Source organism: Bos taurus, chromosome 18 (genome assembly GCF_002263795.3).
Source record: "Bos taurus isolate L1 Dominette 01449 registration number 42190680 breed Hereford chromosome 18, ARS-UCD2.0, whole genome shotgun sequence".
Taxonomy (NCBI): Eukaryota; Metazoa; Chordata; class Mammalia; order Artiodactyla; family Bovidae; genus Bos; species Bos taurus.
This window is the reverse complement of record NC_037345.1, coordinates 61572636-61600460: the sequence shown is the minus strand read 5'-3', so window position 1 is coordinate 61600460 and position 27825 is coordinate 61572636. Positions and strand designations below refer to the sequence as shown.

The following is a 27825-nucleotide window of genomic DNA, read 5'->3' as shown; positions in this document are numbered from 1 at the left end:
GTAGGTGCTGGGCCTGGAGAATCTGGAAGTCAGGGGGCTCTCACCCCCTTGCAGATGGCCACAGCTTCCCGGGAAAGCGACTTGGGGTAGGTGACAGTTTGTTCCATGATGGCTTGAAACAGCTCCTCCTCATCTTCTCCATCAAAGGGGGGCTAAGAAAGTAGAGGCGTTAAAGAGTCAGAGGCCTGACTACCTGGCCCCACCTTCCTGCCCTCACTGCCCACCACAAGCAGAGCCCGCCCCGGGGTGGGGGCGGTCCCGAATTGCTAGAGAAAAACGTGACCAGACCGCTAAAGCTATGTCTTTCCCACTCTCAGAGGCTCTTGTTTTCTATCTCAGATGCTTCAGCTCTCTGCACCTCTTTGCTGCTCTGTCTCTCTTTATCTGCTATGTAAATCAGCAAGGTGTTAATTAGGCAATGTGTCATTTAAATAGAAGAGAGAAAAACTGCAGGAAAAAACTATAAAAGCACTTTCTTGGCTGGATGAGTGGCCTCCAGTCTTCTCAGATTTGGAAAAGCAGTATCCAGACAAAGATTCTAATGTGGGGTCTAGGGAGTCTGTTTCTACAACTGAGTGGGGCGTCCTTGAATTTGGATGGGAAAAAAACATGCATCCTTATTTTTTGAAATCTAAAATTGAAATTCAGCCTTATAAATGTAGGAAAGAAACCCCAGCAGTAGTAGTTGTGACTTTATCACTGATGGAAATCACCGATATTTTCTTATCATATAAGAGTTGCAGATATCTCAAAAAAAAAAAAATAAAAATAAAACACCAAAAAACCCCCAGTCATCTCTACTTTAAAATTACTGACAGGCCTTCCTACTTACTTCCTATTCCTGTGAGATATTACTATTTAATGCCATTTAATTCATTAGTAGGAAGTCACATATAAGTCCATATTCTAATACCCTTAGACAACCATACACAGTTAAATTTATTTACTTGGTTAAATTATATTCAATTAAGCCTTTAACATTTTGATAGCCAGATTTCAATATGATTGACTTCTTCCGTAATGCTATTGTCTTATTTGATGTATTTAAAAGCATTGTTCTGAGAAAGGGGTCCAAGACACAAAAAGGGGGAAGAACCCCCCAGCCTGTGGGAAGTTAATGTTTCAGAACCATGGAGAGCTCTCTTCTATTTGACTGACGTCCCCACAGCTTCCTACACTCAGCCTAAAGACAACCCTTCCTGACCTGCTCCTCCTGAGACAGGCCATGTAACAGGTGGCACCCCTTCTGTGTTGCCATTAGCCAAACCAGCCTCTCCCCAGCATCCCTTACCTGTCCTGCCAACATCTCGTAGAGCAGAACCCCAAAGGACCACCAATCCACAGACTTCCCATAGGGTTGGTAGGCAATGATCTAGCAAGAGAGGGAGGAAGGTGAGCAACGGTCATTGTGTTTTAAGAAAACGTGGGCCCCTCTAGCTTCACCACCTGGAAACCCTACCCAACTTTAAATGCTTTCAGCACAAACTTTTCCCACTCAGAACGCTTTGGCTCCATCCTTTGGAACATTTGAGAAGCAGATTCTACCTACTCAGAACATTCCTTTGGTTCCAATATAAAGTCGAGCTAAGCACTAAGTTGCAAGTTCCGCCCACCCTCTAGAATATCTAGATAACTGAACTCTCTCCTTACAATGTCAGGTGCACAGCACAGAACTTCAGAGACCAGAGAGTCTTAAATCTGGACACATACCAGATTCTTGATTGCTTAAAGATAGTTGCTGCCAGCCCTGAAGAATTCCAGCCACAACAGACCAGAGTCAGAGGCAGGAAGTGTGTGTATTTTTCAACATCTTCCCAGGTGATGCTGATCAGCAGCTATGTTTTGAAACCATTGGCACTGGTTACTCAGGCAGTAGCACGGAGTCACCAGGAAAGGTCAAGGACAGCAGCATCAACCCCACCTCTCCCAAGGAGAAAAGTCGGGACCTGCTCTTAGTCTGCTTATGTTCAGTCAGATCATTAGCCCCACCTCCCCAACAAAGAGCAGATTCTTGCCCACTTGAAATATTCAGGGGACAGCCTCCACAAGCCTAATGTTCTAGTGGGATGGGCCCCACCCCCTCAGAGTACACCGGGACTCTTCCCCCAGCTTCTTAGAATGGTCCAATAACAGGTCCTGTTCTCCAGAATCCCTAAAGGGGGTCCTGCTCTTTCGGAACATTCACCCACAAGTCCTGCCCACTTTGCCTATTTAGAGACCCAGCCCTGCACACTTACAATACTCAACACGGTTGGAACAGTCCATGACTCCCGTGAAGACCCCGGGGTCAGTTCCCCACATTACGAACACTAGCCTCCCAGGCATATCCACGCAGCGAGCATGGAGAGCACTAAGAGCGGCGGAGGTGGGGTTACCTCGGGGGCTATGTAGTCCGGGGTCCCGCAGAAGGTGCGAGTGGTACTCCCGGGAAAGACGTTCTCCTTACACATGCCGAAGTCGGTGATTTTGATGTGTCCTTCGGCATCCAGCATCACGTTGTCCAGTTTCAGGTCCCTGTGGGTGGGTTGGGGTGCAGTGGGTAGGAATTGCAGGAAGGGGAGAGAGTTCAACAGCCTGGAGCCGTGAAATTTGAATCCCTTCCCTTCTAGGGGGTCCGATTCTCTCCACTGAAAGCCCAGGGCTGCTCACCGATAGATAATGCCCTGGTTATGGAGGAAGAAGAGGCCGATGGCGATTTCTGCAGCGTAGAACCTGGAGGAGGGGACGGGGGGCGGGGTCAGGAAGCCAGAGGCGGGACACCGCTCCCTTTCGCTTCCCCCCCACCCTCCTCTCTTGGCCAAGACTTACGCTGCGTGGGGTTCCTTAAACTTGCCCAGCTGTTGAATGTGGTACATCAAGTCGCCCCCGGTGACATACTCCATCACAAAATACAGGCGATCCTGGGGAGGGGGTGGACGGGGGCTTAGAGGCAAGGGCACGCCCACCAGGGGAGGGAAACGTCCATTCCTGCCCACTCCAGACCAACGCAGAAGGCTCTGGGCCCATGCAATCAGAAATCCAGAGCAACTGTCCACGCCTACCTGCCATCACAGAATCTCTACCCACTCCATCCTCTGTTACTCTGAACTGTTGGGTGTTCCCCTCCTCCCTTCCCAGGATTTAAGATTGAGGTCCACCATTTGCTTGAAATCTCAGGAAAACTGAAACCTCTTTCCATATCCACTCACTCACACATCCAGTCTTGGCCACCTGCTAGGGACCAAAGCTGTTCAGACTTCACTTGTGAATGATACTAATTTTTAAATTACTTTTTAATTTTTGGCTGCACCTTGCCGGCTTGCGGGGATCTTAATTCCCCAACCAGGGATCGAACCAGGCCCCCTGCAGTGCAAGTATGGAGTACTAACCTCTAGACCAGAAGGGAATTCCCAATTAAAAAAAAAAAAAAAAAATCCAGGAAGCTGGCTACGCCCACTCAGAGCTCTTCAAAGTAGAGTCACGCCCTCTCTAACCTCTGACAGTTCTGACTTGTTGTCCCATTTCAGTCTTCGGAAACGCCTTATTTCTGATGACTCCTTAACTAAGAACCCACGAGTGACAGCCTCATCACGCAGAGCCCAGTTGTAGGCAAGCTCACTCAGGAGACGTTCTCCACGCACTCCTTTACTCCAGAACCCAGTACTCCAGAAACACCCACTCAACCCCTAGGGAGTTCAGACCACGCCCACTCAGGCTCCAGGTGCTCTGGCCACGCCCTCCAAGCCCCCTGGGTGCTGGCCACACCCACTGAGGAGCCGGCCACGCCCCTTCAGAGTCCACTGAGGTCTTCTGCCCTCCCCCAAACTCAGACTCTCAAATCCAGTGCTGAGTGTATCTAGGGGGTTGCGGGGCGGGGCGGGGGGGGGGGGGTTGCGGGGCGGGGCGGGGGGGGGCGGTGGGGGGCGGTGGTGGAGATGAGGCAGGGCCCCTGAGCCAGCCTGAGGCCCCATCCTTTCGCACCGGGGTCTGGAAGGTGGAGTGAAGCTGGGTGAGGAAGTGCGGCCGGCCTCCCGGGCCTCGGCCCCCCAGAGCCAGCACGCGTTTCTCCACCAGGGTGCAGTCCACGTCGTCATCCTGGACGATCACGTCTTTCTTCAGGATCTTGATGGCGTAGAGCTCATCGGAGCCCCGGCGCTCGGCCAGCATCACCTAGGGACAGAAGCCTAGTCCATCTTGGGAACCCAGAGCGCTGGTCCCTAGCCTTCCCTTTCAAGGAGACAAAGAAACAGAATCCCGGGTCCCCCCTCTCACTCACGGGGGACCAGGTGCCCTGACGTGGCCAGCTACTCCTTCAGGACAAGTATCCATATCTTTAGGCCTCTCTTCTCCAGGAACTCAGAGGCACCATCAAACCATCTTTGGGGCTCAGAAGCCTAGTTTCCCCCGCCCCAACCCTGATTTCATCTCTAAGAAACCCGACCCCTCCCCCAGAGCCCCAAGAATCCAACCTTCCCAAAACTGCCTTTTCCTAGAACCATGAGGAAGCTGAAGTCGGAGATGTGCAGTCGTCCAGGGCTGGCCCCGAAGAAACAGCGCTTGGAGTCGGTGGGACTGGGGGATGGGGAGGGGATGGGAGATGAAGAGGGACCCGTCCGCACCCTCTGTGAGAAAGGGAAGACATGCAGAGCTAGTCAGACCCCGGAAGGGGGTAAGGGGGTGCCCCTCAGAGAGACAGTATCCAGGGAAAACAGAGAAGGGGAGAGAGACAGAAACGGAAAGATGGAGAGAGAAGAAACGCTGTTTCCACACCCATCTTTGGTTTAGGACTTTTTCTGACTTCACCCATAGCCTGCAGGTTTTATTGGGCTTTCTTTGTGGCTCAGACAGTAAAGACTCTGCCTACAATGTAGGAGACCTGGGTTTGATCCCTGGGTCAGGAAGATCCCCTGAAGAAGGAAATGGCAACCCACTCCAGTATTCTTGCCTGGAGAATCTCATGGTCAGAAGGGGCTGGCAAGCTACAGTCCTTGGGTTCACAAAGAGTTGGACATGACTGAACGGTTAACACTGGACTTCCCAGGTGGCACTACTGGTAAAGAACCTGCCTGACGATGCAGGAGACATCCATCAGAGATGTGAGTTCAATCCCTGGGTCGGGAAGATCCCCTGGAGGAGGGCATGGCAACCCACTCCAGGATTCTTGCCTGGGAAATCCCATGGACATAAGAGCCTGGCAGGCTTCAGTCTCAAGTGTCGGACACAACTGAAGAGACTCAGCATGCTTGCCTGGGGAGTTTGGTATTCAGCTAGCACTTAGACAGCTTACTATATGCCATCAATCCTCCCCATCAGCACCACCACCCGATCTCCCATCTTAGAGAAGGTAAGTCACACAGCAGGTAAAAAGTCACACAGTCACACAGCAGGTAAAAAGCAGAGCCAGAAATCAAAACTCATTAATGCCAGAGACTGTGTCTCCCTCCTTTGTGCCTCTCCACCATCACCCAGCAGGTGGCTTGGGTCTGGAGTTGAGTGCTGAATGCAGGTCCAGTGCTTCTAACTTCAGAGCACATCCAGAACCTGAACACGCTTACCATAATTGCCTCCCTGGGCCAGCCTCCCCGATGCCTTCTTCCTCCTCCTACCGTCAGCTCTCGACACAGAGGCAGTCCTCTTGTCCAAATCAAAACCATCTCGGGCCACCTTTAGTGGCCTCCCATCTCACTTGGTCTATTTAATTACTTAAAAAATGAACTTATTTAGGTTCACTAGGTCTTAGCTGCGGCACATGGGATCTAGTTCCCTGACTGGGGATTGAACCCAGACATTGCTGGCTTGCTCCCACCTCAGGGCCTTTGCATGTGACCTTCCCTCCACGGGGAAGGCTCTCCGCCATCCTTATGGCTCACTATTTCATCTCCTTTCCGTCTTTGCCCAGTGGTTACTTTCTCGGTGAAGCCTTCCCCGCTTATTGTAAAATCTCACCGAACAGCACTCCCTATCTTTAGCGCTTCTTTTTCTCTAACAGGATCATCAGCGCCTTTATTTTGTTTAATGTCTTCCTCCCAGGAGAGCAGGAGTGTACTTTTTTCCTTCTCTCTTCTTGTTTGCTGCTATATCCCCAGTGATTAGAACCATGCCTGGCACACAGAGGGCTCAAGTAAAAATATGTTGTTTTGAAAGAAGCAATGCCAGAGTGAAAGTGTTAGTCGCTCAGTCATAGCCGATTCTTTGGGACCCCATGGACTGTAGCCTGCCAGATTTCTCTGTCCATGGAATTCTGCAGGCAAGAATACTGGAGTGGGTTTGCCCTTCTCTTCTCCAGGGAATCTTTCCCACCCAGGGGTCAACCTACGTCCCCTGCGCTGCAAGGCAGATTCTCTACTGTCTGAGCGACCAGGGAAGAGAGAGAGAGGGCACCTGTTCTTTCCTTGGCCTGGAAATCTGTCCTCCTTCTCCTTTACCCAGGGAATCCTGTACTTCCTGTTGATGAAGTTTTTCTCTGACTTGCTCAGGTCTTGCCAGAGGTTTAGGACTCCCCAGTGCCGGAGGCCATCTCCATGATCAAATACATTCCTTCTCTATCTGTAACTTTCATTGAAAGTGGAGCTCCCCAGGGAATGGCCTGATTCTACTCCCAGAATAGGGCATGACTTACGTAAAAGTTCAGGAAATAGGTGTTCAGGAAGTGAAAAAACAAAAAAAAACACACCAAAAACCAATGGAGGAGAGAAAGGCCACAGTGAGAAATGGACAGAAAAACTCAAGGAGCAATTCAGGTGTCCCTTCCTCAGGAAAGTCCTCCCTGATCACCTCCCCCAGCCCCTGCCAGACTGGGTTAACCTTGTGCTTCCTGGGTGCCTGTAGCTTAGTCGCTAAGTTGTGTCCGACTCTTGTGACCCCAGGGACTGTAGCCCGCCAGGCCTTCTCTGTCCATGGGATTCTCCAGGCAAGAATACTGGAGTGGGTTGCTGTTTCCTCCTCCAGGGGATCTTCTCTTCCCGACCCAGGGATTGTCCTGGGCAGGAAACCTGTGAAACCGAAAGTACCCCAGACACACACACAGCTCGCCCTTGGGAATTCCTCAGACGCCTTTGGCTTTTCCAGTTCACAGGCTGACGCTGTTCTGGGGGTGGCCCTGCACGGTCCTCACCCAACAAGAGAGGGTCCTTAGGGGCCACTCGAGGGGGGACACACCCACAAAGTCAGGAACAGAGAAGGGCCTGGGTCTGCGAGAGCCCCTTTCCTGAACCTTTACAGGGTGGAATGACAGATGCTACTGGCCGCCTCATGGAGAGGCGCGCAGTGGGGTGGGGAGCTGGGGGGGGGTGGGGAGGCTGGGTAAGGCCTTGGTAAGATCCTGACCTTTGCTCCCCAAGGTTGATTCAGCCCAGAGGGGAGTCAGGGCACGATGGAAGCTCCCCAAGGGTACCAGTAGCAGCAGGGTTACCAGGATCCTCCCATCGGCTGTGGTCCTCCTACCATTCCCCAACAACAGTAACGCTGAAGACTGCAACGCGATGGGCATAAATACACTTGCCTTGGGAGGTGGAGGTGGCAGAGAGAACCCTGTTTTGGACCTACATCCCCTAGAGCTCTGCTCCTCCTTCAGTGCCAGGAAGAAACAGAAGTGTCGCCACAGAATCCGAGAACCACAGGCCCAGAATGACAGACCACAGAATTCCAGAGCCAGGCCCCACAGCCCATGGAATGCCAGAAACACGGGACCCAGAATTGATAGCTACAGGGTCCTAGAGCCTCAGGACTGTGGGCCCTTGGATCTAAGGAATCTGTGATGCTGTCCCTACCTTTAGGGGTTGCCTGAGGGTCAGACTGACCTCCAGAGCACTCCAATTACTCAGCAAATACAAGACCTAGGAATGGTATGAGTTCCACCCACACATGTGGAAATGCAGACAGATATGAGAGGGATGAGATACAGACCACAGGACTGAAGCTGCCTCCAACCCAAGCCTCTGGCTTTTCTCACCTCGTATAGTTCCAGGGGGTAGTTACAGGCCTGAGAGAGAAGAAAGTCAGAGTCAGAGCCTTCTGGGAGGGGTAGGCGATGGCCCTAAAGCAGGGGAGAGGGACCCCCCGATCCCCAAGCCATGGGGATGGATGTGTGTGTGTGTTAGTTGCTCAGTCGTGTCCGACTCTTAGCGACCCAATGGACTGTAGCCCACCCGGCTCTTCTGTCCATGGGGTTTTCCAGGCAAGAGTACTGGAGTCGGTTGCCATGTCCTCCAGGGGATCTTCCCGACCCAGAATTGAACCCGCCTCTCCTGTGTTTCCTGCATTGGCAGGAGGATTCTTTACCACTAGCGCCACCTGGGAAGTCCTGGGGATGGATGGGAATTCTAATTCCCAGCACTCCCTTAGAAAAGCAGAAAGAACTCCAGGGTCTTCTGGGAATTTTCGTCCCCGGATCAGTTGGCAAGCAGTGATGGAGTCTGGGGAAGGCCAGCTCTGAACTGTGGGAGGTTGCGCTCCCCGGGGGGTTGGGGGCTGGAGAAGTCGGGGTCTGGGTACCTCGAACTTCTGGAGGAGGTTGCAGTTGTCGGCGTCAGCCACCGGCACATTGTAATACTCGCCCTCCTCCTGGTTCAGTAACTTGTACCTGACATACAGACGGAGACCAGAGCGGGAGGGAGGGGGGAGGTTGGGAAGACGGATGGGGCACGGGGGGCGGGCACCCAAGGGAGAGGCAGAGACATCAAAAGGGGGTAAGAGATGGAGAGACGGAAATAGCGAAAGAAAGAGTGAGATAAGAAGAGAGGGACGGGGGGAAAAGGTTAAAACAGCCCAGGGAGGCCGAGACGATGGCGTCCGGGCGGAGAGAGACCACAGCCCCGGGGATGGAGGCGCGGGTGTCGGCGCCGAGCCCCGCCCCCGCCCGCCCCTCACCAGCCGTCCACCGGCGCCTTGAGCAGCTCCGAGACGCCGAAGGACATGGCGCCCATGAAGTCGTTTCGGGAGGTCCGGTCCCAGTCCCACACCTCCACGCTGAGCCGGCGCTCCACGTCCCCCGGCTTCAGGTTGCTGCGGGGAGAGCGGGGCGCAGTGAGGGGCCAGCTCGTGGCTCCCCGACCTCCGTATCCTCGATGCTGGAGGAGCCGGCAAACCTCCTGAGCTGGGGCCTCTTTCCTGCTCTGCGGAGTGTCTTCCCAACCCTAGTCCTCCCGAAGAGGGTCCCTGTCCCTGCCTTGGCCCGAAGTCAACCTAGACGGCTCTCGCAGCCCCCCTCCCTGGTCTTTCGCATCTCTGCCTCTGGGCTTTTCTCTCCGGATCTCTCCTATTCTCCCTCCAGAACCGTCCTTCTGTCTTTCTCTCAGTTGGCTTCTCTTTCTCTTCCTGCCGCCCACCTATCACACCCCGCCCCATGCCGTCTGTGTCTCTCCCTGGGTTGATGTTTCTTCCTCTGAGTCTCAGGGTCTGTCTAATCTCTCTGATCTCTGTCTTAGCTCTAAAACGGTCACCTTCTGTGTCTCCATCCCTCTTCCTCAGTCACTTCATTTTCTCCTCCCACCGCCTTCTTCTCCCTTTGCGGGGCTCCTCCTATCCTAACACCTGCTCTCTGTAGTCTTGTGGGCCACTAGGACTCTCAGACCGTTCTCTGTTAGTCATCACTGGGCCTCCCCTGCAGCCGAGACTCACAACACAAAGGTCTCGTTCCACACAGGGTTTAGCGTAGCTTTCACCGTGCGGGTCTTCTGCTTGGTCAAATTCCGAGGGTCTGGGATGAGCTTCAGCTTCACATAGGGATCGGAGAGACCGTTGGGGTCCATTGGGATGAGGTTCCGGGCCTCGCCAACTGAGGGGGTAGGTGAAGGAGGGCAGATGGGGTTAAGATCCAGGGAGAGGCCCTGGAGCCTTCCCCCAGCCAGCAGTCATGACTTCCAATCTTTCAACTTCCTCTTCTATGACCCATGTTTTTTGTTTCCTTTTCTTTCTTTTTTTAAAAAATCTCTTACTTCTCCAGTACCCAGAAGATGGGGCATGAAGCCCTCTCCTTAGCCAGTGACCCAGAAATCAAATCCAAAGCCCCTGGCTCCCTTAGGATCCTGGCCATATCACCAATGCATGCATGCTAAATCACTTCAGTCATGTCCGACTCTGCGACCCCATGGACTGTAGCCCGCCAGGCTCCTCTATCCATGAGTTTCTCCAGACAAGAATACTGGAGTGGGTTCCCATGCCCTCCTCCAGGAAATCTTCTCAACCCAGGGATGGAACCCAGGGCTCTTATGTCTCTTGTGCCACTTGGGAAGCCATGTAGTAAATCGGAACCTCACTTGGGACCAGTTGTTCTCTCGTCCGCACCCGCCTCCACCCCCAGGACCTTGATGCCTACAACAGCCATCATGAGAGGCAAGGCTGGAGACCAGGGGCCTCGAGCAGAAAGGGGCATGGCCGGGTGGCTCAGCCTGTGCAGGCGGGGTCAGCAGTGTGGGCGTGACCTTTGTGAGGGGGCGTGGCTTTCCTGGGTCGGTGAGAGTGGGTGGGCAGCTCGGGTGGACTCGACCCAGTCCCTGGGATGAAAGGGGCGGGGCCAGGCGAGGAGGCGGGGTCTCACCCGTAACGTGGATCTCATCGGAAGTGGGCGCCCGGATCTCCAGCTGCAGGCGGCCCCGGCGCTCCGTGTGGTCCACGCCGCACAGAGAGGGCACGCTGCGCACACAGCGCCGGTGCACGTTCATCTCGCAGCCTGGTGGCGGGGGGACAGAACTGGGAGGTGGGACTGTGGGTCCCGCCTTTAACTCCAGACCCCACTTCCCCTCCTCCACGCTCCCCCCACCACCACGCGCGTTACTCGAGACCCAGACTCTGCGCCTTTGCAGGGGCCGCGAAGCGCTGGGTTCGCAGACTCACAAGAACACTTCATGCCCTGGTGCACCAGCCCGTAGAGCAGGGAGCCACAGTGGTCGCAGAAGGTGGGGCTGCTGTAGCTGTGCAGACGGAACTTGTGCTTGTTCCGGGGATCCTGGCGTGGGGGGCGGTCGGAAGGAGCCGGTCAGAAGGCGGGCCAGAGGGGGTCCTGAACAAGCACCGCCCCCACCCACTCCCCCGCCCCCACCGCTCTTCCTCTTCAGCCCTGCTCTCCCAGGCTTCCTGCTCTTCCGCCTCATCATTCACTCTCCAGTATTTATGGAGCACCTACTGTGTGCCTGGCACTTTCTTGGTGCGACGACCCAGCCCCTGAGCAAAGCCAATAAAAACTGCAGTCCGTGTGGACTTTACTTTCTAGTGGAGGGAGACAAAATGAACACGACAAATAAAATATATAGGGCCTTCCCTGGTGGTGCAGTGGTTAAGACTCTGCCTTCCAGTGCAGGGGGTACCTGTTCCATCCCTGGTGAGGGAGCTAAGACCCACATGCCTTGGGGCCAAAAAATCAAAACACAAGACAGAAGCAATATTGTGACAAAATTCCATAAAGACTTTAACAAATAGTCCCCATTAAAAAATCTTAGAATATATAGTATGAGGTATGGATATAGGTGCTCTGGACAAAGATGGAGCAGAGAATGCACATTATTAGGGATGCAGGGGGGATTGAAATGTGAAATAGAGTGATCAAGGAAGGTTGTACCAACAAGGTGGAATATGGGAAGAATCTGAAGGAAGTGGAGGCTTCCAAGATCCCACAGTCCCTACCCCATGGTCTTCCACAAGCTGTTCTCTGAGGACGTGTGGGCCACCATGAACCCCGGATTATTCATGGTCAGCTTCTTTCAATGTCTGCTCAATGATGACCAGCCTTCTCTGAGCCCCTTGTGGGATGCAGACTGTGCCCTTTCAGTTTTAGGGACCCAGGTATCCCAAAGATTAAGTGTAAACCACACAGCAGGGTCTGGTTAAATGTGCTTGGTAGTGTTACTACTATCATCATGGCCATGGTTATTACTAGCGATTTGATTGCAGTCCCCACGTAGCCCTGGGTTTAATCAAGAGCTGGGCCATTTCCCATTTGTGTGATTTCAGGTACATGCCCCATTTTGAGCCTCAGTGTCTTGATCTGCCCAATGGAAATAAACAATCTATCTCTTGAAGCAGTGCTTATAGCTCAATTCCAATTAAGCATGAATTTAAGACACCAGGAAAAGCATTTCTCCTTCCACCCTCAGCAATGTCTAAGTATGAAATAATTTGATATTTGCATTTTTCTAAGCAGGCTTCCTTGGTGGCTCCAATAGTAAAGAATCTGCCTGCAGTGCAAATCAAACCTGGGTTTGATTTAGGGGTGGGAGAGATCCCTTGGAGACAGGAATGGGTATCCACTCCAGTATTTTTGTCTGGAGAGTTCCATGGACAGAGGAGCCTGGTGGGCTACAGTGCATGGGGTCGGAAAGAGTCAGACACAAATGAGTGACGAACACTTTGGAGCTTCCCTGGTGGCTCAGATGGTAAAGAATCTGCCTGCAATGCAGGAGACCCAGATTCGATTTTCTATGAGTGCATTGCAAGAGTTTTATAGGGTGAACATTCAAGATCTTCTTAGGATTTTATTTTGAAGTTTAGTGGGGATTGAATTGTACTTGGGTGGGGAAAGGTGTTGGCAGTTGCATGCTCTGAACCTCTAAAGACCTTCAGCTGACCCGAGCTCCCAGTGTTCCTGCCACATGAAATGAGCTGCTGTGGCTGAAAATTCCCAGCAGGGTACCTGACATGGGAGCTGCTGTGGTTATTCTCAGGGTGAAAGTAGCTATTAAAAAAGGAGACAGTACTGGCGTTCCGATTAGGAAGATTAGGGTTCAGATTTTGACTCTGCCCACGACCCAGCTGTGTGATCTTCCCTCACACCACCCTTTTGAGAAATTCAGGGAGCCTCCCCATAAAATGGGACCATGAGCCCTCCCTGAAAGAGTTCTTGTGCAAACGGAATGCAATCATGCATCTTGAGCCCTGAGCACTTCTTAAGCCCTTGATCTGTGTTGCTGACAAGAATAAAAGCTTAATGCTTCACAGAGAAAAAAGAAAGCCAGATACAGAGGAAAGGCCTTGTCCACACTATTTCCCTTTGTTTCCTCACCAAGAATAGTAACAATTTTACAATGATAAAAATTAGTATTTTGCCTTTTGCTACATACCAGGTATTCATACCCAAGGAGTTGGCTCATTCAGTCCTTAAAACAATCCTATCAGATAAGGGTGTGGTTATTAAACCCCATTTTACAGACAAGGAACTGTCTGTAAATTGACAGAGAGGGAAATTAACTTCTGGAAGGTCACAGAACCAAAACGCGGTGCAGGTGGGACTCAAGCCCAGGTGTCCTGGCCCAAGAGCCTCCGTTAGATGGGGACAGGAACAATACCTAACTTTATAAGCTGTTGAGAAGATTCATTCTTACGCTAGATACAAGATCCCTGTTAAGTGCACGCAATGAGCCCTGGGTAAATCAGATGCGAGTGTTTGGTGGTGCTGGAGCTGGACAGGTGAAGGCAGCAAATAATACATATAGGTGCTGGGAGACAGTGGAGCTCAACCTTGTTCTCGGAAGTCATATCCTCTAAACTTCAGTTTTCTTGACCTGACAAGCTGGCAAAATGCCTCGTGGACTTCCGTGGTGTGCTCTCTCTCTTTCTCAATCCGCCTCTTTCTCCATCTGCTAACCATAAAACCGTCTCCAACTCTGTGTCAAACCCTGGGCTAGTCTCATGCTGCCTGACTTCACTAAACTGTCAAAACAAGCCTGGGGGCGTCTAGATTGATGCCTATCCCACACAGGAGCCCTAACTATAGGTGGCTGTTTCTTTTTTTTTGGCTGCTCTGCGTGGCATGTGGGATCTTAGTTCCCTGACCAGGGATTGAACCTCTGCCATCTCCAGTGGGAGTGTGGAGTCAACCATTGGATCAGGGAAATCCTACAGGTGGCTATTTATTAATTCAAATTAAGCAGGATTTTTTGGAGAAGAAAATGGCAACCCACTCCAGTATTCTTGCCTGGAGAATCCCATGGACAGAGGAGCCTGGTGGGTTACAGTACAAGGGGGTCGCAAAGAGCCCGACACGACTTAGCGACTAAACCAAGCAGGATTTTAAACTTCCATCCCTCGGCGGCTAGCTACGGTGGTCGGCAGCTGGACAACAAAGATACAGAATGCTTCCATCATGCCGGAAAGTTCTCCAGGTCAGCACCAGATGGTCACCCCACTTTATAGAGGGTGAAACTGAGGCTCACAGAGAGGAGCCCCAGGGCCAGACAGAGAGTGCAGGAGGGATCAGGGGTGGGCATGGAGGGTGGACAGTTCTTGTTAGCCCCTTGATGTTGGGGGCGGAGAGGAGGGAGGGAATGGTTGTCTGTTTCTGTGTGTGTGTACATGGGGGACGTGTGCATGCACAAATGTGTGTGCAACATGGGGGAATTTGTGTGTGTGTGTGCACACAGGGGTCTAATATGCATCCGTGTGTGTGCACATGGGTGTCTGTGTGCACGGCGCACACACAGGGGGCATCTATAAGTGCATATATGTGTGTGCGTGTACATGACAAGATCTCTTGGGTTTCCTTCTCGGTACCTGCTAAGCAGTTTCCCGTATCTACCATTTTCTACCCTAGTGAACCTTTCTGAGTGTCTGCCCCTCCGTCTCTGAGTTTGTCTCTCCCAGTCTTTCTGGGTTCCCTTTTCCTTCCTCCCATGCTGCTGACTCTGTTCCACTGCTCTTGCTTTCTCCCCCCTCCCCCAATCTGCCTGGGTCTCTTTTTTTTCTGCATCTCTGGGCGTTCTCTCTCTGTCTTATCTCAGGATCTCAGTGCTTGCATCAATTTCCCTCTCTGTCTCTCTCTCTGCCCCTCATCCTTCTGCTTTCTAAATCTCTTGACTCCTGGATCACAGCCAACCTTCTCCAGTGCCGAGGTCCCCTCACCAGGCCTCCTCTCTGTCCCCCACCTGGGTCCCCAGCCAGTCTCGGTCCCCTCTCATTCCCCCTTTCCAGGCCAAGGGCAGGGAATCTGGGCCAGACTAGCTCTCCCTATCTCTCCAGCCCCCCTTCCCTCCCAGCCTTAAAAATAGCAGGAGAAATTGGGACGGACGCCGAGGGGGTGAGGGCGGGGGCGCGGCCCGAGGAGGGAGAACCGGGTGTCCGGGCACTCACGTCCGTCTGGGGGCCCTTCCCAGCGCCTGGACACTCGAAGGTCACAAACTCGTGGCATCGTCGATGAACCACAAAACTGCAGACTGAAGGTGAAAATCATAGAAATCCAGAGCAGAGAGAGACCCCAGTGGACAGAAAATCAGAAAGAGGGGAGACCCAGACAGAAAGAAACCCAGGTGAGAGGGATCTCCATAGGGTTCAATACAGAGAAAATCAGAGACCTTGACAGGCAGAGAGAGACAGATAGACACTGAGAGACAGAGATTCTAAAGGTGGACCCAGACAGAGAAACAGAGATGCAGAGAATCACAGAAACAGAGAAACACAGAGCGCCCAGTGCCTACACACAGCCAAAGACGAGACAGAGACACAGAGGCAGAGACAGAGAGAGAGAGAGGGAGACACAGAGAGGGCAGAAATGGAGACAGAGAGAGAAAGCAGGATCCACGGACAGAGATTAAAAAGTGAAGAGAGAGGCAGGCAGACTAGAAGGGGGGAGACACAGAGAGGTCCTTCAACAGAACGGAGAAAGAGCATCAACTTGGGCAGAAGTGAGTCTGGGGGCGACGCCGACGGCCCGCCCCCCCTCCCTGACTCACTCTGCTCTCAGCAGTAGCAGCTGGTACTTTAGGACTCGCCCCCCCCTCCCCCGGCCCCCATATCTGCCTGCCCCACCCAGCCCCCACCCGCCCATCGGTGACCCCACCCGGCCTGCCCCTTCCTAGGACGGGTGGTGTTGTCATGGCAATGGCAGCCTGGGGTAGGGGGTGGGGGGGCTCTGACTTTGCATCTCCAGCCCCCCCTTCAGCTCCCCTTTTCCAAATCTCCCTGTTCCCATGGCAACAGATTCTCCAAATATCTGTCCCCACCTGGAGCCGGCCGAGGGAGGGGCCCCCAGTGCCACCTCCGCGGTGGCCCCGCCGTCAGAGCTCCCCCCACCACTGCAGGCAATGTCTCTGCCACACCCCCCGCCCCGCGCTCCCCCGCGCCTCTCTGGGGACCAGCGAACACGTGTGTCAAGCAGCCTAGGCTGCGGGTCCCCAGCCTCCACCCTCCCGAGGGTCCCAGGAGTCCAGGTCCCCTGCTCTTACCTTGACATTGCAGACCCTGTTTTCCAATCCCCCTGTGAGAGTCAAGGATCTGAAGTCAGTGCAGAAAAGGGTGCTGGACCCCCTCTCCTCTGCAGGTCGTGGGAGGCCCGAGTACTCCCACCCCCTCCCGTCGGACCCAGGAGTCTGAACCCCAGCTAGCCTCCTCTTCTCAGGACCCCGAAATCCTGTCCCCTTCGTCCGTGTCCCTCTTCTTTCAGACTCAGGAGCCCAGGCCCCCAGCCTGTTCCTTCGGACCCGGAAGGCCAGGACCCCCGCCTCGCTCTCTCTGACCCAGGAGTGCCGGCCCCTAACCCGTGCCCAGCCTGGAGCCAGGAGCCAGGGCCGCAACCCCCTCTTTCCTGCTCATTAAGGGCCCCCATCCCCCGGGGCCTCAGCCCCCTCCCTCACCATATGAAGTCAGTGCAGTGGCTGCAGAAGGTCGGCTGCTTGAAGAAGCGAGCGGTGAACTTGTGGCTCTTGACCTCATGGACCACCTTCTGCCTCAGAGCCCCCTTTCTGCAGAACAGGGGCCGGGGTCCGCCCTCTGAATCGCCTCCGCCGGGGCCCAGGCCGGACATGGCCCCCGGAACGTAGCAGGGACCGGGATCCTGCCTGTCTGGGGAAACAGGTGGAAGGGCGACTAGCCGGAGGCTCGGCAGGACAGAAGAGCCGGCGGGAGATGCCGCGGTGGGAGTGAGAGGGGCGAGGCACCTCCAGGAGCCGAGCGCGCGGGGCCGGGAGCGGAGCCCCGGGGCGCGCCGGCTCCGCCAGGGGGAGCGAGAGCCGAGAGCACGGGCGCGGAGGAGCCGGAGGCACGGGCGGCGGCGGTGGTGGGAGCTCCGGCTCCGGCACCTGCTGAAATGTGGGAGCCCCGGGCGGGGGGAGGTGTTGCCATGACGACCGAGGGGCGGGGTTTCGGCTTAAAGGCGTCCCCCAACCCCCTTCCTGGAGAGCCCAGGGACTATTCCCTCCGTCTCCAACACACACACACACGTGCGCACACCCACTCCGGAGGCCGGGTGAGGGGGGGAGGGGGAGGGCATCCTCTGAGCTGTGCCCTGCCCCCTCCCCAATCTGCCGCAAGCCCAGTCCGGACCCCCTCCAGGGTGCCGCGGCGACTCCTGTGAGCCCACCGCAGCTCCGCTAGGATCTCCGTCTGACTGTCTCCGTTTCATTGTACAAACTTTGTATTGGTGCTGAGATCCAACGGTGAGCAGGAGGGAGTCTTGGCGTCTCACTTTTTCGGATGTCACCCAAGTCTCGAGTTCTCCCTCTGGGCTTCTTGTGATTTTTGTACGTCTGTGTCTCCCTCCGGGAGTGTCCCTTTCCCTCGGCCTCTGTTCCTCTCCCTGTATCCCTATAGCTTTCTCTCTGTTTCTCTGGTTGGGTCTGGGTTCCTTTCCTTGTCTCTGAGAATTTCTGTTTTTACTTCTCTTTCTTCTTCGCTGTGTGTCTCCATCTACGTTTGTCACTCCTCCTGTGGACCACCACCCCCCGCTCCTGGGTCTTGGGGTGTCTCTCCCTCTCACTCCCAAGTCTGTCTCCCTGAATCTCTTCTTCTTCCTCCCTGTCTCTGTCTCTATGGAGCTTTGTTTCCCCTTTCCTCCGTGTCTTTCTCTTTGAGAGTCAATCGGTGTCTCTCTCCCTGTCTCATTCTCTATGTTCTCTTCTTTCTGGTTCTTTGCATTTCTCTCCCCTGGTCTTTGCAGATGCTTTCTCTCTGTCCCTCTCCGTTCCTCTGTGCTTGTTCCTCTCTGACCACTCTCTGACTCTGAATCTCTATCCATCGCTGGGGGTCTCTCTCTGAATATTTAAGCTGATCTCTCTCCTTTTCCTTCTCCCCTCTCCAGCTCTATCTTTTTGTCCCTTCTTCACCCACTCCGTATGTCTCTCTGTCTCTGTGAATCCCTCTCAGCTTGGGGACAGGGGGGGGTGGGGGGGGGTGGGGGGTGGTGGAAGGTCTTTCCTTCGCTCCACGTCTCTCACTGATTGAGTCTGTCGCCCCCCACCGGCTCTGAAATACCCTGGGCATTTCCGTCCGGGGGTTGGGAGGGTCTCTCCGAACGTTTGGCCCGGTCAGGTTTCCTCCTGTCTTCCCCTCCGTCTCCCTACCAGAGTCTGCCTCTCTCTGGTGGCAGTATGTCCCTCCCCCGGCTCCAGAGCGCTTCCCAGTTCCGGCTCCTTGGGGGTGGGAAGGGAGGAGGGACAGGTTCTGTTGCCAAGGGCAACCACGGCCGGGCCGGGGTTGCGAGGCGCAATGCACTCTGGGACTTGTAGTCTGGGCCTGCGGATCGGCTGTTCTGGCATCGCGGCTGAGAACTTTCTCTCCCGGCATGATCCGCGAAATGGGGCGTGGCGCTGCGGCGAGCCTGGGGCGCTAGACGTCTACTGCACGTTCCTTGGGACTCGTGGGGGTCGGGGAGTCAGCGAATCCGAGTACTAAACCCCCAACGTGGGGGTCACTGGCTTTCCAGCCCCTTCCAGGCGTCCGCCGTCCCCCAGGATCAGAGGACAGGGGGCGGGGGGTGGCCCCGAAAACGGACCTAGGAACCCCACCACGCTCTGTTCTAGTTCGGCTTGGGTTCTTCTCGAATTGCCAGCATATCACCCTTGATCCGACAGCTGTCCTGGTGCATTCCAGAAGAGGGTCAAGCGTGGGGTGGGGAGGGAGACGCCGTTCGAAAAGGTGGGGATTGATTTAGGTCCGAATTCCGGGGTGGACAGTGGAGACTTTTCCTCCCCAAAAGGGCGTAAGCCTGCTCTAGATAGCCCTCCCCCGCCTCCAGCAGGACCCTTCCTCTTTTTGCAGTATCTCTTCCCAATTGCTTTTGCGGCTGTAGGTGGAGAAAATGGGTTGCACGATCCTTGAATTTGCCCCCAAATCATGCTACTTATGTATTTGTGATCGTCCTGGAGAAACCTGACAAGATGACCTTCTGTGGGACAGAGATTCGTGGCAGGAGTAATTCATTTCATCTTCTTGGAAGTGTTCTGTTGACCATGTGTGTCAGGGAGCTTAGCACTGAGGGTAAAATGGAGCTGAGAGTGGGAATTCAGGCAGGGTCAGATCCTGAAGGCCTTGACGGAGGGGGTTTGGTGTTACCTTTGGGCAATGTGGAGCGTGATATGGAAGGATTTGAGCAGAAGAGAACAGGACCAGATCCGGATGTTGAAAGCAAGGCACCCTCCTGGGGCAAGGTGGGCTGCAGGTAAGGTAGTCCAAGGAGGAGGCTGGAACAGCTTGGGTGAAGCAAAACTAAAGGACCTTGGAGAATGAGACAGATATAAACAGCATTTTGTTGTTGTTGAACTGCAGCATGCCGGGCTTCTGTCCTTCACCATTTCCAGGAGTTGGCTCAAACTCTGTTCTTTGAGTCAGTGATGCCATCCAACCGTCTCATCCTCTGTCGGATTTAGGAAGAATACAGTGTTTGATGACTGAAAGGGGAGATGGTAAGAAGTGGTGCCTGGGTTCTGCCGCTCTCAGAATGAGACATGGTATTTCTCAGATGCTTGTGGGACTCCGAAGAGGGATCTTTATTCTTTTTTACAAATTACTTTTGGCTGTGCTGGGTCTTTGTTGCTGCACTCAGTTTCTCTATTTGTGGGGAGCAGGGGCTACCCTTTGCTGCAGTGCGTGGGCTTCTCATTGCAGGGGCTGCTCTCCCTGCAGAGCACGGGCTCAGTAGTCATGGCAGAGGGACTTAGTTGCTCCGTGGCATGTGGAATCTTCCCGGACCAGGGATAGAACCTGTTTCCCCCGAATTGGCAGGTGGATTCCCAACCACTGAACCATCAGCTAAGTCCTAAAGAGGGAGAAATCTTGTTCATGTCTATCCTAGTTAGCTCCCTTCATTTGAGGGAGAAATTTGGAAGATCCGGACTCACTTCTTTTCTGATGAGGCCAAGGCTGTTTTGATCCCAGCCTCTTTCTCTTCCCAGACCCAGAAATCTGGGCCTTGCCCTCTCTCCTGGAGCCCTCCCCATGAATAAAGCAGGCACAAGTCTTTCTTTTATCTTTATATTGAGGTTTAAAAAAAAAAGAATGAACATTATGGATGTGGGAGAAGGGACAAGGCTTCTCTCCTGTGACTGACTGACAGCAGGGGCTGATCGAATCAGAAGCTCCAGGGAATTAAAAAAAAAATAAAAAATATATTTGTACATTTATATAGATCATGTTATACACGTGAGTCCCAGAGAAGCAGGAAACTGCAGCAGGAAGCAACAAGCACACAGAAACACACCTGTGTGTGCACCACACACACTGAAGCAATGCAAGGCGATTCCTTTGACTATGGCATAGTAGCAATTTCCATCCCCCGACCCCACACTCCAGGAAAAAAAATTTTAAAGAAACTTCCCTTTTAAGAACAGGGCCAGCCAATGATTGTTGCCCTAGTGACCAGGAAAAAAAGAACAAACCCAGGCTAACATCACCTTGAAGGCTGGCAGTGGCCATTTTCTTTTCTTCCCAGCAAAGGCAGGAGATACTATTTTTTAACATTGAAGCTGGAGGGCCATATCCTTGTCCCTCACAAATACTTGAGACAGTTGTCTTCAAGACCCTGTGGTTCTTTGCCGCAAAGACTCTGCAAAGAGTCTTTGGGATGGACGTATTCCATCCCTTGTTTCCTTTAAGATGGCATTTAGGCAGTGGGTTTTTAATAAGCCTGGCAAAAATTCTGGAGCCAATCTCAGGTGAGGCTGAGCACCAGGCGGAGCCTAGGGACCCAGGGTCTATGCTTTAAACCTCCAGCCCACTGGAAATTATTGACCGCCAGAGTTTTTTTTTTTTTTAACTTAAAGGGGAGGAACACTGTACACACACCCCCAACCCCACTGGGAGAAAGGGGGCTCGATTCCTAACTACCCACCCCCACCCCCCCCAAACACACACATACACATAACACACATACATCAACTAAGGCACAGCCAGGGCGGGCAGGCATGCTTTGGCAAGGAGGCCCCTCCAGAGGCCCAGGGTATGAACAGCTGCAAAAGGGGGTGTGTGATGTGGAGCTCAGCACCTTTGGAGGTGGGATGGGGGGTTGGTGGGGCTGAGAAGGAAGAAGGCTCAGAGCTCCCAAGGGGTCAGGAAAGGAGGCAGAGGCGGAAACACACAGGATAAAAAGAGAAGAGAGCCTCAAAGCAGAGAAGGTCGGAGAAGAGAGCAGGCAGAAGTAAAACAGGATGTGCAACCAAACAGAACAGGAAGGGAGGCAATGCAGGAGGTGGCGTGAGGGACACAGACAAGGGAGGAAAGGTTGGGAAGGACGTGAGAAAAGTAGGTGGGAGCAGGCTGGGAAGAGCACACCAGGGGGGCCCAGAGCTCTGCGAAGGGCCTCTGGGGAGAAGCGGGGATTAGGGAGAGCCCCACCCCGGGGACGAGGCTCAGACCCTGACAAAAACCAGGCGGGCTGAGTATACCAGGTCGGCCAGGTAAGCCAGCAGGTTGATGCCTGTCAGGATGGCCACGGCCAGCCGGCGGTCCCAGGAACACACGTAGTGCACGTGCCTTCTACTGCAACCGGGATCCATCTGCCGCCGCGGCTCACCGCCATGCTTCTGGTCGAACTGGTAGAGTGGCCAGAGGACCAGGGCCGTGGCGTATAAGAGGACGGAGATCAGGGCCAGGCCCGACAGGAAAGTGGGGAAGGCGATGGGCAGGACGTTGGTGCAGTCACCGAGGTTCAGCAGGATGGCCACGGCCGCCAGGATGAAGCAGATGGAATACACGGCCACGCACCACTCCAGGGCCGACTGGTGCTGGTACAGCCCCGGGTCGCTAATGAAGGCGAAGATGATGCAGGCCACGAAGGTCTCCAGCACCTTGAGCAGTCCGGGCACAGTGGCCATGTAGCCGGTGATCTCGCCGGGCCGGGCCCGGGTCCAGGCCACCTCGGTGGCGTAGGCGACGCAGGCGATGCAGGAGAAAGCAGTGGCGGCGATGGCGTGGTCCCGGGAGCGCCCGTGAGACAAGAACTGCACGTAGGTGGTGGGGTAGATGATGGAGGAGGAGAGGCAGAAAAGGGCGGCGTAGCAGGCGTATGTGATGGGGAAGTTGCGCCAGGACAGCGGGAAGCGCACCTGGAGCCCGCACAGCTCCACGATGAGGATGATGAGCGTCACGGAGAAGCAGAAGCACCAGGTGAACATGGACCAGTTGCCCATGGGCCCCGTCCAAGCGCCCACGCTGGCCACCAGCGAGAAGGCCACGCAGGTGGAGACCAGCTGCAGCAGGCGGAGGAGGCCCAGCGGCTGGGTCAGCAGCCGAGGGGACCCCACGATGGTCGGGGAGCCCAGGCCGGAGGATGACGACATTGTGGTTGTCACGGTGGTGCGGGTTACCGTCACTGGCATGGCTGGGGGGAGGGGAGAGAAGATCCTAAGAACATTCCAAACTGGAGGATCCAGGGTCCCCCCTACCCTGGGGCACTTGCCTCCCTGGAGGGGCTGTTGTGGACGGTGTAATCTGGACTCTAGCTGGAGGGGTACCCAGGATTTGGGCCTTTGAGTTTTCAAACCGGGCCAGTCCCAGGCCTACCGGGATGCCAGTGGTCCAGGTGTTAGCCCCTCCCCACCTCCAGCCTCATGTCAGAGCTCAGGAGGGTAGGTACCCTGTCTCTCTTTTCCCCAGGACCATTCTTTCTTTGCCCCGAAAGCCAACTCTTATAAAATCATGTCTCTTTTTTCCCCCTCCATTCCAGACACACAAAGCTACTCTCCTTCCCCCTGGGACTCAGCAACCCACCCACTCAAGATTCTACTCTAGGGACCTCCCTGGTGGATCCGTGGTTAAGACTTTCCGCACTTTCAATGCAGGGGGCAATCCCTGGTTGGGGAACTAAGATCCTACATGCCTTGGGTTACAGCCAAAAATAAAAAGATTTTGCTCTAAAGTGTCCTGGTCTTGTGCCCTTCCCACCACCCCCCATCAGAAGAAGAGACCCTGTCTTCTGTGATCTCTTAAAAACCCCACCGCTGCAACTTCCTCCCTTTGGGTACCCAGGGATCTGCAGCCAGGACTTTCTTTGATCTAACAAACATTTCCAGCCTCCAGACACATTTAAGAGTCTAGCCATCACTCGGGAACCCTCTCAGGGACCCACATCTGATCAGAGCTCCCAATCTTCCAGCCTGTCGCCTCTTACTGAAGGGTAGTCTGTCCCCAGTTGGAACTGGGTATTACCAGCTTCAGCAGCACCCCTCCTGTGGCCACAGGAATTTAGGTCTGGGGTGCCTGTGTGCTAAGTCCTTTTGGTGGTGTCCAACTCTTTGTGACCCTATGGACTGTAGCCCGCCAGGCTCCTCTGTCCACGGGACTCTCCAGGCAAGAACAATGGAGTGGGTTGCCATGCCCTTCTCCAGGGGATCTTTCCAACCCAGGGATCCAACTGGAGTCTCCTCCGCTGGCAGGTGTGTTCTTAACCACTAGCGCCACCTGAGAAGCCTGGGGAACTTGCACCCACCTGTGAAGCCTGGGGAAGTTCAACCCAAAGGAAGTCAGGTTTCCTCCTGCCTCTCCCCTTTCCCCAACATGAGGTCCAGGCCCCTTCAGGAACCAAGCCAGCTAGTCCCCAACTTCTGGGAACCTCAGCTCCCTCCCCTGTCCCAGGCCACTGAAAGTTCTGGGTCTCTCTCGTTCAGAAAGACAGCGTCCTTGTCCCAAAGATTCAGGAATGAAGGCCCGGCCTCAATCTCCTGACCAGGTGTCCAGATCCTCACTCAGGCCCTAAAATAGTTAATCTCTCGGCTACTTCTGCTCAGCCACTTCAGTCATGTCTGACTCTTTGCGACCCCATGGACTGTAGCCCGCCAGGCTCCTCTGTCCATGGGATTCTCCAGGCAAGAATACTGGAGTGGGTTGCCGTGCCCTCCTCCAAGGGATCTTTGTGATTAAGGGATAGAACCTCAGTCTCTTATGTCTCCTGCATTGCAGGCAGATTCTTTGCCACTGAGCCTCCAGGGAAGCACCCCCTGAAAGCTCAAAAGGCCTCTCTTAACTCCCGGGCAATAAAACTTCCTCTTTCCATTGTAGGAGGACAGGGTCACACCTCAGCTGTCCCTCACAATAGCTTCCTGGGGACACAGGAGACCAGTTCCTGAACATACTTCTTCCTCAGGTCTCAGGATCTAGGCGGCCAAATTCCCAGCCCCTCCTCCTTCAGATCCAGGAGTCCAGACCCCAGAACCCCTCCCCGGCTCGGACCCAAAAGTCTATGCCCCCCAGCCCCACTCACCAGAGGTCTTGGCGGAAAACCCCCACCAGAAAGAGATCCGGCCCTGGAGGCGGACTGGGTCAGACACCTGGAAAAGGGCTGATCGCGGAGAGGAGTGAGAAGACGTCAGCGTCCAGCTCAGACCCTGCCCCCGCCGCCCGCCGCCCGGGCTGGCCCAGAGCACGCGACGAGGCGGTGTAGTGGACCCCGGGCGCGCCTCCCAGCCAGGGCAGGGACTTGGCCCGGGAACCCCGGACGGTGACCTCGAGGGAAGCCCCGCCCCTTCCTTCCTCCCACCCCACCCCCCCAAAAAAAATCTGCGCGGGCGGGAATGGAGGGAAGTGGGGAAAAGTGCACGCCCCGCAGGGCGGCGAGGGCGGGCTGTGATCTTAACCCTGCCCCGGCCCGAGAGCCGGGGGAGGGGAGGGCTAGGGGAGGCCGCCGGCGGAGGGGGGGCCCTGGGCGGCGGCTGCCGGGGCGGGCCGCCCGGGCAGCGCCGCGTCTCCGTCCTTATAAGGGCTGCAAGTCGGCCCAGCCATTTGGAATGTGGCGAGGACCGGGAGGCGGCGCCGCGACCCGCGCCCAGCTCCTGGGATTCTGGCGGGGGAGGGGAAGGGTGAAGGGAAGGAGGGATGCTGGGGGCGGGGGGGAGTGTGGAGCCCGGACTCCAGGTCCCGGGAGGAGAAGCTGCTAGGTCGAATGCCGGGGTCCTTCTAAATGTGAATTCTGGGTCCCTAAAAAGAGGGCCGGGAGCCCGGAGCCCCAGGAGGAGGGGCTGGGTATCTGAACCCCTGGGTTCGTCTTGTGCACGCCTCGCATCTCGGGGTATGGATGGGGGCGGGAAACTGCACAGTACTGGAATCCAATTCGGAGACAGTGGCCACACCTCCTGCCACCTCCCGGAGAGCTGGTCTTCCCCGGCCGGAGCTGGGCCTCCTGGGCCACCAGGGAGGTGCCCCGCAGGAGTCTGCCACCTCCCGTCCCCCTGACCCGTTAGGAGGAAGTGGGGCGCGCCCAGGAGGCAGAGGGCGGGGCCTCGGTGAGGCTCCCCGGGAAGGTGAGTTAGCGCGCGGACCACCTGGAGGGGTGGGGTCCGTCCCCACTCTCCGAGCCCCCAGCCGTGGCCTGAGGTCAGAGCTCAGGAATGAGCCGCCGGAGACCCAAGCAGGGAGAGGAAACACCCAGTTGGCTTCCGAACACAGCTCAGGACGTCCCCGGCCACGCCCCAGTCCTGTCCCCACCTCCGCGCCGAACACCACACCACATCACTCCAAAACTCAGAATCGCGCCCTGAAACCCCAGCCTGGCCTCTCAACGCCCTGGGACCCAGCTCCATCTTCACTTTGGCAGCATGGGTACTGAAGCGCACTCTCTGGCCTTTTGCGTCCAAAGTTCGGATTCTGCACCCTGGCTGGAGAGGAGGTCCGTAATTCTGGACCCCAGCCACTCTCCTTGTCAAACCCAGGACTCCCAACTCCGAGCTCCTCCAGGAGCACAGCCCCTCCTCCCTCAGACCCAGGGTTCCAGGCCCCCAGCCCCTCCTCCCTCAGACCCAGGGTTCCAGGTCCCCAGCCCCTCCTCCTCAGATCCGGGGGTCCAGGTCCCCAGCCCCTCCTCCTCAGACCCGGGGGTCCAGGTCCTCAGCCCTTCTTCCTTCAAACTCAGGAATCCAGGTCCCCCTCCCATCAAACCCAGGAGTCCAGCCTCCCAGCTCCCCAGCCCCCTGCCCTATCAGATCCAGGAGTCCAGGCCCCACTCCACCTCCTTTTAAAGATGTAAGACCTGTATGAGTTCAGGACTCCAGCCCCTCCTGCCTCAGATCCAGGGGTCCAGACCCGCAGCCCCTCCTCCCTCAGACCTAGGGGTCCAGGCCCCCAGTCCCTTCTCCCCCAGACCCAGAGGTCCAGGCCCCCAGCCCTTCCTCCATCAGATCCAGGAGTCCAGGCCCCACCCCACCTCCTTTTTCAGATGTACGACCTGTGTGAGTTCAGTCCCCCAGCCGTCTCCTCTCCAGGACCCGAGTCCTGAGCCAGACCACCTTTCTCGGGACTGAGACAATTGGAATCCCTCCGCACCCAGAATCCTGGACGCTGCGCCCACCCTTGGGGATTCCCGCAGCCTCACCTTACAGGTCAGCAACCGCTGCGGCTGAAGCAGAGGCGACAGCTGCAGATTAGAAGGGTCTGCGGTCTGGGTGGGGTTAGCCGGCCCGGGAGTGAGGGTGGGCGGGGCCGGAACTCCGGGCTCGAGCCGGATAAGGGACTCCCTGGCCAGGGCTATCCCAGTCCCGCCCCGAGGGCGGGGCCAGAGGCAAGGCCGCACCCCCTCCGGCGAATAACGCCGCAGTGGTCCCGCCCCACCAGCGGTGGGGTGGAGGGCTGAGGTCACTGTTTCCGTGGTGACAAAACAGGAAGACACAACAGCTGGCGGGGTCTGGGCTCAGGAGGGCTGCCCTCCTCGCCCCAGCGCTGGATGGAGAACTCTCCAGGGCCGGCCCGGGAAGGCCGTTGCCATGGCAACCCGTCTGTTTGGCCTTTGTTTAGGACGAAGCTGTCCCCCCACCGCCCAGCTCGGGTCCTCACCCCAGTCTCACCTCGGTCTGTTCTCCCTCTCCCCTTCCAGCCCCCTCCCTCCTCGTCTCCCTCCTCTGCCAGGATGGATGAAATCTTGGATATCTGGGTCGCAAAGCGGCTGGGGAGAGCGGGCCTCTCTTTACCGGGGTCTGTTTGCTAGGGTCTCTGTCTCCAGGGTCCCTGAAATGGGAAATGTGCCAATCTCTAGACTTTAGGGGGTTCCTGGGTCCCCAAAAGAACAGTGGTTGGATTGCAGTGTTTAAGGAATTTTGGGGAGGAGTAAAGTGGGCCCTCCTAATCCTCTATCTATAATGCGGTTCGCGGTGTAAGGGACGGATGGGCCGGACCCCAAAGTCCCATGTGTCGGTGGGGGTTGTTGGTAGCAAGATTTCTGGGATCAGGGTGGTGGGAGACGGGGACATGGAGTCCCAGGCTGTGGGCCCAGATTCTTGGCTCTTAGGAGCAATTACGGCTCAGACTCCCGGGTTTTCGGAGCAGATGGGGTTGCAAGCCGGGCCTCTTGGGTCTGGAAGCGAGAGATATTTTTGGCCTGCATTCCTGGCTCCTGGAAAAAGGGAGGGGCTCAGAAGCTTAACGAGGGCGAGGCTAGGGGCTGGGGGTGCCAGATTCCTGATTGCTGCAGGGAGGGAGGGGGCCAAGGGACTGCTCAGCCCGGGGCCCAGAGTAGGGAGGGGCCGCGGGGTCTTTTTTTAGGGTCCGCTCCGGGGACCTGAAACGAATGGACAGAGCCCAGAAGCAAGCAGGAGCTGAAGGTCGGGATGCTCGGCCTGGGGCGGCTGAGGCGGAACGGAAACCGGGACGCCCGGGTCCCTCCCTGCTGGCCCGGCTCACTCACCGCGCTCTGCACTGGTCCCCGGCGCGGCCTGGCTCGCGGCTGCCGCT

General features: G+C 55.7%; 2 protein-coding genes across 5 annotated transcripts in view; both read right to left on the bottom strand.

Annotated features, from left to right (window-relative positions):
- PRKCG (protein kinase C gamma) overlaps nt 1-21531 on the bottom strand; it is a 23945-nt gene extending 2414 nt beyond the window's left edge. The window contains exons 1-17 of one of the 3 annotated variants that reach the window (XM_059876512.1): nt 18240-21531; nt 16536-16743; nt 16128-16159; nt 15037-15119; nt 10813-10924; nt 10517-10648; nt 9598-9754; nt 8848-8982; nt 8473-8560; nt 7931-7960; nt 4449-4601; nt 3961-4149; nt 2809-2900; nt 2650-2712; nt 2376-2514; nt 1292-1372; nt 45-152 (exon numbers count right to left, since the gene is read on the bottom strand). In XM_059876512.1, the coding sequence (XP_059732495.1) occupies nt 45-152; nt 1292-1372; nt 2376-2514; nt 2650-2712; nt 2809-2900; nt 3961-4149; nt 4449-4601; nt 7931-7960; nt 8473-8560; nt 8848-8982; nt 9598-9754; nt 10517-10648; nt 10813-10924; nt 15037-15119; nt 16128-16159; nt 16536-16743; nt 18240-18462 (2025 nt within the window). In that variant the 5' untranslated portion in view covers nt 18463-21531. 3 annotated transcript variants of the gene reach the window in all.
- On the bottom strand, nt 20133-27825 carry MYADM (myeloid associated differentiation marker). 2 transcript variants are annotated; one of them, XM_005219677.5, is made up of 3 exons: nt 27779-27825; nt 24371-24448; nt 20133-22492 (listed from the first exon to the last, which is right to left on the bottom strand). In XM_005219677.5, exon 3 carries the CDS (start codon nt 22488-22490, stop codon nt 21522-21524), a length of 969 nt encoding a protein of 322 aa, XP_005219734.1. In that variant the 5' UTR covers nt 22491-22492; nt 24371-24448; nt 27779-27825; the 3' UTR covers nt 20133-21521.